Below are 12,610 nucleotides of genomic sequence, written 5' to 3'. Positions count from 1 at the left end.
CAAGTTACGGCTACTAATCTGCATATTTTTTTTAAATGAGCTATTCAATGGGTTAAATATTATTGGGAGACAGAAAATGTTTTACAAAAGAGGAAGCACCTGAAAGAAAAACTTATTAATCTCGAAAGGTTGAATGCAAAATGAAAGTGAAATATAGCAAAAACAGAACACACAAATGATAAGCTCAATCATAAAAGGCTTTAAGAAAAATTGTCTCAAACTGTCAACAATTCTCTCTTCCAGTTTTCTGGAAACAAAAGTGCAAAAAGGTAAGACAACCTCCATAATTTTAAGATCAGGTATCAGATGCCGCCACTCCCCGGGAACACCAAAAATTTAAAAAAAAAAAAAAAGAAAAAGAAATAATTAACAGGACCAGTAATTACGTGGAAGAATTACTCACTTTGGAGGTAAGCTCATCTAAAGCAGGATAAGCAGCTGTCTCCAGCTCCGTCGTCCGTGCAGCCAGAAAACTACAAATAGCTTCCAAAGCTACCTCTAATGCCCGGAATTCAAATGGAGACTCTAAATTGCACGAGTTTAATTACTCAAAAAAGAATGAAACAAATTCTTATATTATATAGAAAAACAGAATAAAAAATGATAGTGAAAAATATACATTTCATAAAAAACACATCTTTATTTTTTATTGACCAAATAAATCTCATTTCACATTCAAAAAAATAAATAATATACCATCCTCTTCACCCGCTTCAACATCATTTTGCCCAGTGGGATACTCTTTTCCATATCCTTGGCCTTGGGGAATGAGACTTACTGGAGGTAAACGTCTTTGAAGTTCCTCAACGACAGGGATAACATTTTCATCCAATGGATCTCGAAGCAATACCTAAGACCATATTGAAAAAACAAAAACAATCAGATTAGGACAAAGATTAAAAATGAAACAACACCAAATTTTATTGAAACAACTCATTTCTTTAATAGAGGACTAGTTAGGACATAAGGTGAACAAATCAAAGGCTATGATGAGCCCATAGAGCTTCATTCAACAGAAAGGCTATTTCATTAAGTGAGCATCTAGTGGCTAGTGCTCAGTTTTCATACAAACTTTCATCAGATAATACATAACAGTAATTTAATAACCTTAAATCTTTTCACCTAAAGTACTAGGAAAAAGAAGAGTTCAAAATATTGTCATTAAAAGACTTGACAGTTGAATTTTTTTTCGTGCACGGTAACAAGATCATGTCTTAGTCCCACAACACCAAACCGCAGGTTTATAAATTGACCCACAAACTCATTCTGCAAAACCCAAATATTAATAAGTTCTCTGTCACTCCATAAGAGTCCATTCCACCCTATCAAAACTATCAAACTGAACTCAAAAAATCAACTGATTCAATTAAACTCAGTCAAGCATTAAAATTTGCATTTGCGATGTACACTGCATAAACAAACAGAGAAAGACCCACTAACCTCCTCGGAAGTTATAATTGCCTTGATATGCTGTCAAGCAAAAGAAAACGATCATCAACAGAAAATAAGCGCCAAAACAGAACTGAAATATATACAAACGTATAAAAGGAATCCAATATATATGACAAACCTCCAAGTTCAAAACAATAGCCCTCTCTCGCCCAAGAATCGTAGAGGGATACGACAACAATGGGTCCAGAATCCGAAGATCGCGCGCGTGAATCTGCACGCGATGCATGATAGCTTGCTTGTCGGCATCAAGAATAGTGCCTTGACCAGAAGCGTCAACGAGAATCCAACTCCTCGCCGGCTGCGTTTTTTTCTTGACGGCGGCTGCAGACGAAGCTGCAGCCACCTGAGGGTCGGCCGGCACCACGTACCTGTCCCTCGCCATGTCGAATAACCATAATCCCAATCACATTTCCACTGGTATTAATCTCAAAACCCCTAAAGCAAATATATTAATGAGAATATTTAGCAGCTGCGTATTGATACAATGGGAGTATTAGCCGAGTCCGTAAGAGCGATTGGAGAATCTGATACCAAAAGGAGCAACTCGTTTCAGAATTCGGTAATGGTAATGTGCTAGTTGTCTATAATTATGGGTTAAATTTTTGAAAGGGAGAGTATAGAAGAAAAAGGAACTGGAGTTTCATGTAGTTTGGTTACCGTAGGAGTTAGGTGATAACCAATGTAAGTTTGACACGTTATATGTAGACTTATAAAAACATATTGGTAATTAATTAAGAATCATTAGAGATTTAACTTTAAGAAGATTTATAATTATAGAAATTTCATATTTTTAAAATTTATTATTAAATACTAGAGAAAATATAAAAAAATAATAATTGCGGTAGGAGTCAGTAATTAATAACGGTGGCCAACGGTGATCAGCAGTGACAGTTGTGATCGATAAATTAAAGATGTATATTTATAAAATTATAATAAATTTGTCAAATATCTAAAATTTTTCTATATTCTCATGATAAATAACTTAATTTTCTTTGACTATAAAAAAATTTTCCATTAATTGATTTTTTGATTACCCGAAATATTGAAAGTATGAAAAATATATTATAGACAAGTTATTTTTCAAAAATAAATAGTGCCCTAAAATAAAAGTTCATATCTTATCCACAGTAGTATACATGTTCTCTGGCGTAACCTATAAAAATATACTGAAAAGAAAATTTTATTGAAATAAAAAAAATATATATATTAAGGAAAATAACTTTCTCTAATTTTAGAAAGAGCGAGAAAAATATATATTATATTTTTATCCTAAACAAGGAATAGAAATATCTCCAAGTTTGGAAAAAAAATATAAATGAATTGAGAAAATTGCATCGATGATTCTCTAAATATTTTACTAAATTGTTAATAACCTTTTGTGACTCATAAATTTTTCACTTGTCACGTATTTTATAGGATGTGAGAAAATTGTTTAATGCAAGATTTATTATTTGTTTCATTTTTTCATTTTTTTTCTTTCTCCATCTAAATATAAGGGTAGAAAACAATTAAAGAAAGAAAATTATAATATTTAATCATTTTCTTCTTTTTTTTCTTTTTTTTTCCTTCTCCTTTCCATATAATGTGTTAAAATTTTATTAATTAAAACCCATGACTCATGTTTTTAAATTCCTTCTCTATTTAATTGTTATTATGCTGATACCTAACTCCTTGGCTGTTCTCGTGATTTTTATAATTAGGGTCGGTGAAAAAGATTTTTTTTTTTTTGAAAAATGAAAAAGAGCTGCTTACTTTCATCATGACGGTTGCTTTAGATTCTGAATAACACTATCTAACTGTCTCCTTTAGAAATAATAAACTTGCCCACTCAGTAATTATCTATTTATCATAAACAAAATATAATATTTACATTTCGGTGACAAAAAATTAAGATTCTTGTTAATATTATAATTTAATTATTTACTGAAAAGTGATAGATTTAAGATAAATAAATTTTAAAAGTGATAACTCAAACAATGGAGTATGGATGTGCTTGATTTTTAAAAAAATAAATATAAAAAACTATACTATGGATGTGCTTTCTGGTTGAAGCAAAACAAATTCTATGTACTTTTGAATACGACCGTTTATTTTATCTGATTATTAAGTAAAAGACAAAAAAAATTCAATGCAACATCTTTGATATGACCCTTACATTATTATTAAATTAAATGCAAATGGAACATTTTTTTTTTTTCAGTACTCTAGTTAGATTATTTATAATTTTTATTTGTTGCCCAAATTGTTAAGACATGTGCAAATGAATTTTAAATATAAGGGTTACAGTTAGGAACCCATATTCAATTCCTTTTCATATTAATATTGACTTTTTTAATAATTGTATTAATAAACAGCTAAGATAATTATTTTAAATTAATTATTAAATATAAAATAATTTAAAAGATAATTTTATTAAATTTTAAATATTAGGAATGATATTTCAAACTCTCGGAATCTTTGAGATGTTTGTAGAATATGTATATCTCTAAAATATATATATATATATTAATGTATTTTGTAAAAATTATTAGTATAACTATAATTTTGATAAAGACATGTAACTGATCTATCTTATGCGCGTGCTCCTAATGATTAAAATGACAAGTCTCACCAATTTACTTACTCCCCCACGCCAACGTACCAATTTTAATATTATTTTTCCAATTTTGATTCAATTGACGGTTGAGGGTTTTTCTTCTTGTTTTACTTTACTTTTAGGTTGCTTCTTTTAATTTTTCTTTAGTAATTATTATTAACCAGATGATGCGATATAGGAAGACCTTATTATTTAAAGAACGAAAAGAAAACGAATATTTTGTTTTCAAGGCGATGGACATGAAAGCCGACAGAAGCAGTTGTGCAATGCATCAGAATATTACTTTCGTGTCATCAGTTAAACATGGACAACCAAACTGTTCCATGATATATAAGTTCTTCCCAAATTAATATATATTTTTTGTTTTAAACTAATTTTGATCCATAAAAATTTCTATCATTGATAGGTACCCATAAACTCCAGTATCCAAACAAAAAACGAGAAATATCAAACCGTCTCTTAATTTAAATAGAGGAAAAAATAAAAAGAAACCAAACAACCTTGTTTCTATAATGTCATGTGTGTACCTCTTCCTAGTATAACGACCCGAAACCTTAACTATTGGAAACAATATACAACATATATTTCTAGCTCTATGCAAAGAAAAACACAGAACAACTCGAACAGGAGAAACTCTGTACAACACTCCTCTTTGTTAAGCTTTCACTGCCAGTGTTTGCAAGTGATCTATAAAATCTTGCAAACTCAAATCGTCCGTGAGAATGATCTCTGATCCTTCTGTGTATGTTGAGTTCTGAGTAACAGATGGATTCAACTTTGCCAGAAGAAACCTAGCCTGACTACTGTGTTGGTCGCATTTTATCAGTTTAGGTGCTGGTATTCGTTCCCCCACCAATTGTTCCGCATCAACTTCGGGAGCTTCCAACAACTTTCTTAGATTCTCATGGTTTGGATCTTTGTGATAGCCAAGTTTCCTCCACTGAGCAATCTTAGACCCATAATGAATCACCACATGGAAGTAGGAATCGAAGAGCAAAATAACATCGGCAGCGATCGAGCGAACATCTAAGAGGACTGGAATAGGAGGTCCATCAAATGAATACTGAAAAAGTGTAGGTTGTATCATGATAAGGGAACCTACCACCCCTTCACGGTTTAACATCAAGTGGAAAAATGCAGTTTCATCAGGAGAACTATTGAAAACATCAATAAATTGAGACCTCCTCAAATAATACATGAACTGAGGGTAAAGAGAAAAGTTTGTTGACAACCTGAAGGTAGATGGATCTTCCTGTATATAGTCCCCAAACTTAGAAGCAAAACGAATAAGGTTGTCATCTAACCATCTGATGACATCTCGAGCATAACATGTCTCTGCTCGGTGAATGGCAAGTCTTGCCATGACTGAAGCTGCTGCTTCCTGATCAAAACCAGCAGTGATTTCTGCTGACTTGTTTCCAACCCATCTTCTTGCAGCTGTTGTAACTCTTTTCTGGATTCCCATGTTTCCATGTCGGTATCGTGTTATAAATTGTATAAAAAATGCAGACCCAGGATGCGCCTTCTGTTCATCGCCTACTTCGAAGAAGAAAGCTATGCATGTTTTATTCGTTAGTGTGCCCAATTTCCATGCATACGTGCCACCCTGCCCAGTTTCACGATCACTCACTAAGTCATTTTTTTTATGAAGAGAAACACAAGGTCCAAGTGCTCCACAGATTTTTACATCTCTTGTGGTGATCACCTCAATAGTTGCATCAAAATACATCTTCAAACTCCCATCTTCACCCCGACTAAAAATGTGCCTCAAGCATTTCCTGAATTGATCTGACTCAAATAACTCTCCTAACATCATGAATCCACCTGACCTCTCAACTGGGGCTTTTAGCTCCGCCACCCCTACTTGATCAAGAGAACAAGCAAATAAATCAAGAACAATAGATGCATCAGATAATCTCTGTGACAATCGATTGTAGAAGCTGCATGATTTGTCATGGTATGGTGCACGACCATTAATGAGGTCTCTATGAGTTCTGATGGCATTAGTGAGAGATGAATCCACAATCATCCCTGGCCCCAAAGTTGCGGGTCCAGAAGTGAAAACCATAATGCGGGAGCCAGTATGCACTGAACATCCTTCAAGCAGTCCAAGCGCAACAGTTATTGCTGCACCAGTGCATCTTTGAGGGCGATGACCAGACATGACCACTGCTAAAGAACAAATTTCTTCAATTGCTGTAGTGATGTTGAACTCACATTCAGATATGGGTAGCAAAAATCCCTGATTCTGGACAAATGGCGTCTTTCCAAGTTGCTGCATCTTGGTTTTATTTATCCCCAAAAACTGTTGGATCTATGGGTTCAAAAGCAACCCAAAACATCTGATTAGACAAACATCATTAATTTTGTTTTTTCTGGATGCCTAATAAACATTAAAAAACTGTTGGTGCATATAAGAACCTGGAATATTTGTGAACATCTTATAGTTACATAGTGGCTTGTGATATGAATGCAAGACACAGGACATTTCCTTACTTATCTTAAGTCCAGTAAAGAGACGTAGATTAACCAAGGAATCAAAAGGTTGACAACAACAAGATCAAAACCAAGTCAGCCTTTCAGCTGTGCAATAATGTGCATAATATGAAACAGAAGCATTGAAATTTGAAACTTAATCAACCAGTTGATGAGCAAAGTGCAAATATTTTCAACATTAAAGTTCACAACATCATCAAAGAAGTATAATTTCAAGCACTGCAAATCATGTACAATACCCTCAAGAAGAATAGAAGAATAATCAAATTAATAAACAAACAAACAAACAGGTAAATAATCCAAAGTTTAAAATTGCTAATTGAATAGAGTTTAACGATATAGCTAAGTACCTGCTCCGATGAAACCTCACGTTCACCATGAAACACAACCACCCTCGAGCACTCCGAGAACCCCAGATCATAAACCCTAACCATTGAATCAAAGGCAACCAAACCCACAAGCGCATTTTCTGGCAACTGCTCAATAACCAATAACAACTCATTTTTAACAGCCATCAGCTCCTCCTCCGCCGTGCAAGCATCAACCACAAATATAAAAGCAGGTCCCACCCCTTTCACCTCCCCACCACCGGCGGCCATTCTCGGAGTCCCCAATGACGCCATCGATGACAAAGACACATTAGAAGAAGACAATCCATTTGCCCAACTATAACCCAAATGCGCAGAAGAAGCAATTTTTGCATCGATCTTATCGAGTTTGTATTCAACGGTACTGTAAGTGGGGAAAAGCTCAGCTGGAAGATTGGTTTCTCCAATACCGGAATAAGAAATAGGGAAAGTGTTTTTCTGGTAGCAGAAGGGACAGCTCCAAATACGAGATTGGTAATCAACGCGAGCGTAAGGATTTAATACAGCACCACAGCGTGTGCAGGTAAGGGGCTCGTAAGGTAGAATTGGAAGCTCCAAAGATTGCATGAGTGGTGTACACATGATGCCAAGTGGAATTACCAGGGATGTGACTTCATTTTTTGTCGTGGGCCAAGCGTTCCAGGACCATCGCAGGCCCTCGATTGCCTCCAGCTCCACGAAATCCATTGTAGAGATAGGATTCGATCTGGGTAAGTAGGTTTTTTAAGCTGGTTTCATGTTTTCTTTTTAAAAGAAAAAGGGAAGAAGGGGTTTCGTACGGTTGATACAGGAAAGGAATCCTGGATGTAGCAATGAGGAAGTAAACATCAGGAGGCGAGAGTAATGATTGATGAAAGGTGTGGTTGGTTCCTGAGAAAGTGAGGCAAAGCGAAAAGCCCCAACAACTTGGGGGGTTAATTGATCTAATCCTACTTCTGCTTTGTGACCTGTGAATTGTTGAGTATAGCCTGTTTGCAACAAGCGAATTCCACGAATTCATTTTGAAATTTAAAATATTTGTGTTTGGAAATGTAAAAAAAATGATTTAAATTTTAAGAATCGAATTATGTGAAATTAGGTTTGCATAATTTACATTTTATTAAAATCGATGAAATCTGTAAATAAAATTTTTAAAATTGACTATTAAAATATTTGTTGACAAAATTACTCTATTATAATTATTTTTACTTTTTTTTTCCTTTTTATTTATTTTCTTTGGAAAATTCCAAACTATAACAACTTTATTTTTTTTTTTTCAAATCCAATAATGATGTATATTTTTTATTTTTTTCTTTTTTTTTTGAAAAGTTCCAAAATAGACGTTTTTTTTAAGTCTAGTAATACTGTTTGTTTTTATTCTATAAAATTATAAAAACTTCGACAATTGTTTTCGAATGCAACTAAAAACAATAATAACATTCTTAATATTTTTTAGTTTCCAAATTAATTCCTTAAATCAACAAAATTTTTTCATCAATTAAAAATAATTATTATGATTAATGTTACTGTTTATATAATTAATTAATTAGCATGAAATATTAATGTTACTTATTCATCTGAAATTTATTATTTAGATTTTAATAAAAAAATGACAAGATATTATATTGTACATAATAAATATAATTGGTGTTTATTATTTATTTTTATTAAATTATTATATCAGTGGTATTATAAGAAATAAAAACAAATGAATTTTCATTTAAGAATTTATTCAAAACATAATTTTGTAGAATTCAATTGAATTTCTTATTTTAAATTGAACATACCAAATATGGTAAATTCATTTTATAAATGAATTCTACAATTATAATTTATTTGTTCTAAACTGGCATTAGTTTACAGAATATGAAGTATATTGAAAATATTTGAAAAATACTCTATTGTCATTTCTGTTTCTATATCTAAATGCCCATTGTCGTCCAATTAATAGCTCGGAGCAGTATGAAAATAATAACTCCATAGTATTAGTAGGTTGATCTGCAAGTCTGGAGTTCAAGTTTTTTGAGATAAAATGGGCCGTACATGATAAGTATACTCTTGGGCTAGGGTTGCATGAACAATTACAAACGACGAGTAGGTTATTCATAATACTAATGAAAAGAATCTCTAAGCCCATTTGTTGGGGAAAATGGGCCGATGCCCATTTTAGAAACGACAACATGAGTTATTTTTGACGCCGAATTGTCGTCCACTTAAACTGACAAACAAATTCCTACAGACTATAGTCGTTTAAAATTACACGACACCGCAAGCTAACTAAGAAAACTTTTGTCGACGTCTCTAGATTAACCTAAGCTTTATCTGGAGAAGTCAGATCGACTGTGTCTAGTCCCTCACCGGTTGGTCTGGTGGAATTTTGTTAAATAGCAGTGTTTTTTAAGTAATGCAGTAAGGACATAGGTTTTATTTGATAAACCGTAAAAAAACATATGTCATATAATTAAAATATTCTTAATTACATTATGTTACGTAATATTTCAGATTACCAAAGTAGAGAGCACATCCTATAAATCCATTTTTAGAAAGCTAGCTTTGGAAGAATTGGCATTTGGTTAAAGAGACAATTTTGTTGCTTTTGCGGTAATTTTGCTGCACACTTTGAGAACCAAACATGTCAAAATTATTTGTTTCCGTTAAAGATAGAATATGAGTCTGCCATAATTAATGCCAGATCCAAGAAAACTTTTATTGCTTAAAAAATATATATACTATATAGGTGCAAGAACAGAGAGAAAAAGATCAAACCCTTCTTTCATATATATATATATATATAGATCTGACCTAAATTAAATGAAATGTTAGTGATCCCCATAACATTCAATTACAATCACATCATATAATAAGAAACACAATTAGGCACAATGTACAAGTGTTAATAACTAATTATTATTATTAGGATTATATTATTATTAAAAAAATAGAATGCCAACCACACCACATTCAGTCCCCAGTAGCTAGAATCCTACATTCACCAATCAAATACATAGTTTTGCTTATCTCAAACTTAAAAAACATATGTATACAGAATACAAACTAATGGCCATAATTGAAAGCCCCATCAACATGCACATGGCCTTGTTCCCCCTCATCAATTTAATAACTTCAATAATAATAATAATAATATTTAAAAAAAGACAAATAAATCAGATGAGGAATCTGTCTGATAAAATTAAAAAAAAAAAAAAAAGATTTTGATAGCATTAAAATTGAAGGAATATTAAAACATTTAAACAACTAGGACAACAACAAACAATAACCAAAATAAGGGGAAATTATCATTAAGCAAAGCCATTAGTAAATAAACAAGCCAGACAATAGGGGGTTAAGTTTATTGCTTCTTGTCCATTACAAATGTCTAGATCTTTCATATTTATATACCATCATCATCAAATTAAAATACAGACACAATCCAAAACAAAACACCAATTGCTTGCACAAGTGCCTGCCTTTGTTGTCTAGTCTTCTTGGGTGCAAAAAGACTAAATCATATAGAGAGCAGGCAAGCTATTTAATTAAGTTCTACTCTTGCATTTCTCCATAGCTCTTGGTGCTGCAATTAGGCAAATAATTGTTAGTATTTATCACCTAAAACTATATATTATTTAATTAGAAAAATAACTAAAAGTTTTTACTAAAGATCATACAAATGATTATGACATATGAAATGTATAATTAAGGTGCATACCAAGACCAATAGCTTCAGATCCTTTCATAATGCGCAAGCGCTTGCATGAATCAACAAACATCCTGCATGAGAACCCATGTAAATACTTAGTCATAATTAATCTTTATTTTTCCTTGAGTTAAATATATAATTGTTTAGGAATTATCCATCTTAATAGCCATATGTATAAATATATTGTACATGCATGTGTTTCATGGCTACCTAATTTGGACTGTACATGTCTTTTCTTTTGGATAATTATTTATAATTTTTAATAGAATTACAGAGGAAATGAAAAAAGAACTTACTCCCATGGAACATCGCCCACGAGCATCCAGTCACCATCCTTATCTTCATAGGTTGGCACATATTCAGAGCTGTTGAGGAGATCCATCAACTTGCTTTCATTCATAAAGTCTATCATTCCTTGGGCTCCATAATTACCTTCATATTTAATTAAGTTGAAAGAACCATTTTAGCTAAAAAGTACCTTCTTTTGTTCTATAATAAATATACACTGACCTAGATCTAAACAAATTCCATTTGATCTCATGAGTGCATTATTTCTTGATGTTAATTAATTTCATTATTTTAATTTCTGCATGTGTTGCTTTCTTCAGCGAGCAAGAATATAAGAAGCAACAGTTTTTGTCTGTCCTTCAACCTCAAAAGAAAAGGAGAGAAAAAGAAAAAAGAAGTAATTATTCTGCCATGGCATTGCACTTTAAAAGTTTAATTTCTCAAAACAGTTCTGAACGTAGTTTAATTAGCACTATCCTCTATAAAAAGAAAGGACACACACATGACCTAATATATTTTTGAGCATGTTCAACAAGCATAACCTTAAACAGATCTGTTAAATTCTCTGTCTTTGAGCAAATTTATATGTAAAACTTTTCATAACTTGTGTTATGGATATAAATTAATGGATATTACTTACCCATAGTGAAGGAACTGAACATTTTGGCTAGGGCATCAGATAGCTCTTGGTAGCTTTTGTACATCTTAAGGTCTACCTTACGAAGATAAGGTGCACCATCCATGCAAACCTTCACAAATGCTGCACTCAAACTCTTTTCACCTTCATCACTGTTGTTCTTCTGATTGGCCATTATGTTCTTCCTGTAAGATCTAACTGGGGGCCAACCCACAACTTGAGCTCTGAAATAAAAAACCCAGTAATAATTAGTATTACGTAATTAACATTTACACCTCTTATTTAAATGCAAATAAAATGAACTTACTTGGCTGGTGGCTTGGCAGGGTCCTTGATGGTGGAAGTTGGGAGGTGATTCTTGTCCTTTGAAGCATTCTTGATATTTTCATTCAGATCCATAACACCATCTTTAGCTTGAAGATTAAGCTTCAAATCAACAGTCTCTGCAAATCCTCTTTTTCCAGTAGCTTTTGGTGTCTCCACTTCCGTTTTGCCGCCACCAGGCAATCCAAGACACAGCTCAGTCTCCTTGAAGTTCAAATCAGCTCGCTCGCCGCCTATAATTGCGCTCGCCATTTCTTGGCCACACTTTGAACTGGGTTAAAGTGAAGTCTAATTGACTTTGTATTTATTTTCTTGTATTGTTGCTCCTTTTCTTTCTTGTTCTTGCTTTTGATAGCTAAATTTTTTGCTTGTTTCTTTGCTTCTTCTTTGTTGTGTCCTCTTCTCTGTTTTGCAAGCTAGCGAAGAGAGAGACCCCCAATAATATAACTATGTTGGAGGTGGGGAGGTTGTGCGTGTAGCTGCATGTGTATGTCATATCAAATAGTTGGTCTATGGTTTGTCGACACGTGGACAGTTCTGTCACGTTGATCATCATGATGATAGAGAGGAGGTATACAGCCGACTCCTTAATTGAGTAGCAAATTAATTAAGGGGTTTGCCTCAATTTTTTTTTTTTTTTTTTTTTTTTGTTTATATATTTTCCTAAAGGTCAAACCATCACATGCAAAGTACATAGTAAAAAGAAAATTTAGCAATTTAGGAGGTTTAACTAGCCTTAATTAATTAGTCCGGTTATATAATATTTGTGTCCT

General features: G+C 32.9%; 3 protein-coding genes across 3 annotated transcripts; all 3 read right to left on the bottom strand.

The window, feature by feature from the left end:
* LOC149495108 (magnesium transporter MRS2-2-like) lies at positions 1-2,103 on the bottom strand (the record flags this gene model as incomplete). The annotated part of the gene is given in 5 exon segments (XM_089723684.1): positions 1-18; positions 404-525; positions 697-850; positions 1,441-1,470; positions 1,571-2,103. Coding segments are annotated over 5 exon segments (588 nt in total), but the record flags the coding sequence as incomplete, so codon positions are not given.
* A 2,390-nt stretch (positions 2,104-4,493) lies between these two features.
* LOC105632084 (Sec23/Sec24 protein transport family protein) lies at positions 4,494-7,895 on the bottom strand. Its single transcript, XM_012214370.4, has 2 exons — positions 6,895-7,895; positions 4,494-6,362 (listed from the first exon to the last, which is right to left on the bottom strand). Exons 1-2 carry the CDS (start codon positions 7,597-7,599, stop codon positions 4,704-4,706), a joined length of 2,364 nt encoding a protein of 787 aa, XP_012069760.1. The 5' UTR covers positions 7,600-7,895; the 3' UTR covers positions 4,494-4,703.
* A 2,270-nt stretch (positions 7,896-10,165) lies between these two features.
* Positions 10,166-12,264, bottom strand: LOC105632083 (auxin-responsive protein IAA14). The gene is made up of 5 exons (XM_012214369.4): positions 11,821-12,264; positions 11,517-11,737; positions 10,885-11,020; positions 10,598-10,659; positions 10,166-10,462 (listed from the first exon to the last, which is right to left on the bottom strand). Exons 1-5 carry the CDS (start codon positions 12,087-12,089, stop codon positions 10,425-10,427), a joined length of 726 nt encoding a protein of 241 aa, XP_012069759.1. The 5' UTR covers positions 12,090-12,264; the 3' UTR covers positions 10,166-10,424.
* Between the last annotated feature and the right edge of the window lie 346 nt (positions 12,265-12,610).

The sequence above is a fragment of the Jatropha curcas genome, chromosome 7 (genome assembly GCF_041381405.1).
Source record: "Jatropha curcas cultivar XTBG-Jc1 chromosome 7, XTBG_Jcur_1.0, whole genome shotgun sequence".
Classification (NCBI taxonomy): Eukaryota; Viridiplantae; Streptophyta; class Magnoliopsida; order Malpighiales; family Euphorbiaceae; genus Jatropha; species Jatropha curcas.
The sequence above is the reverse complement of the archived record's forward strand: the minus strand, read 5'-3'. Positions and strand labels throughout refer to the sequence as shown.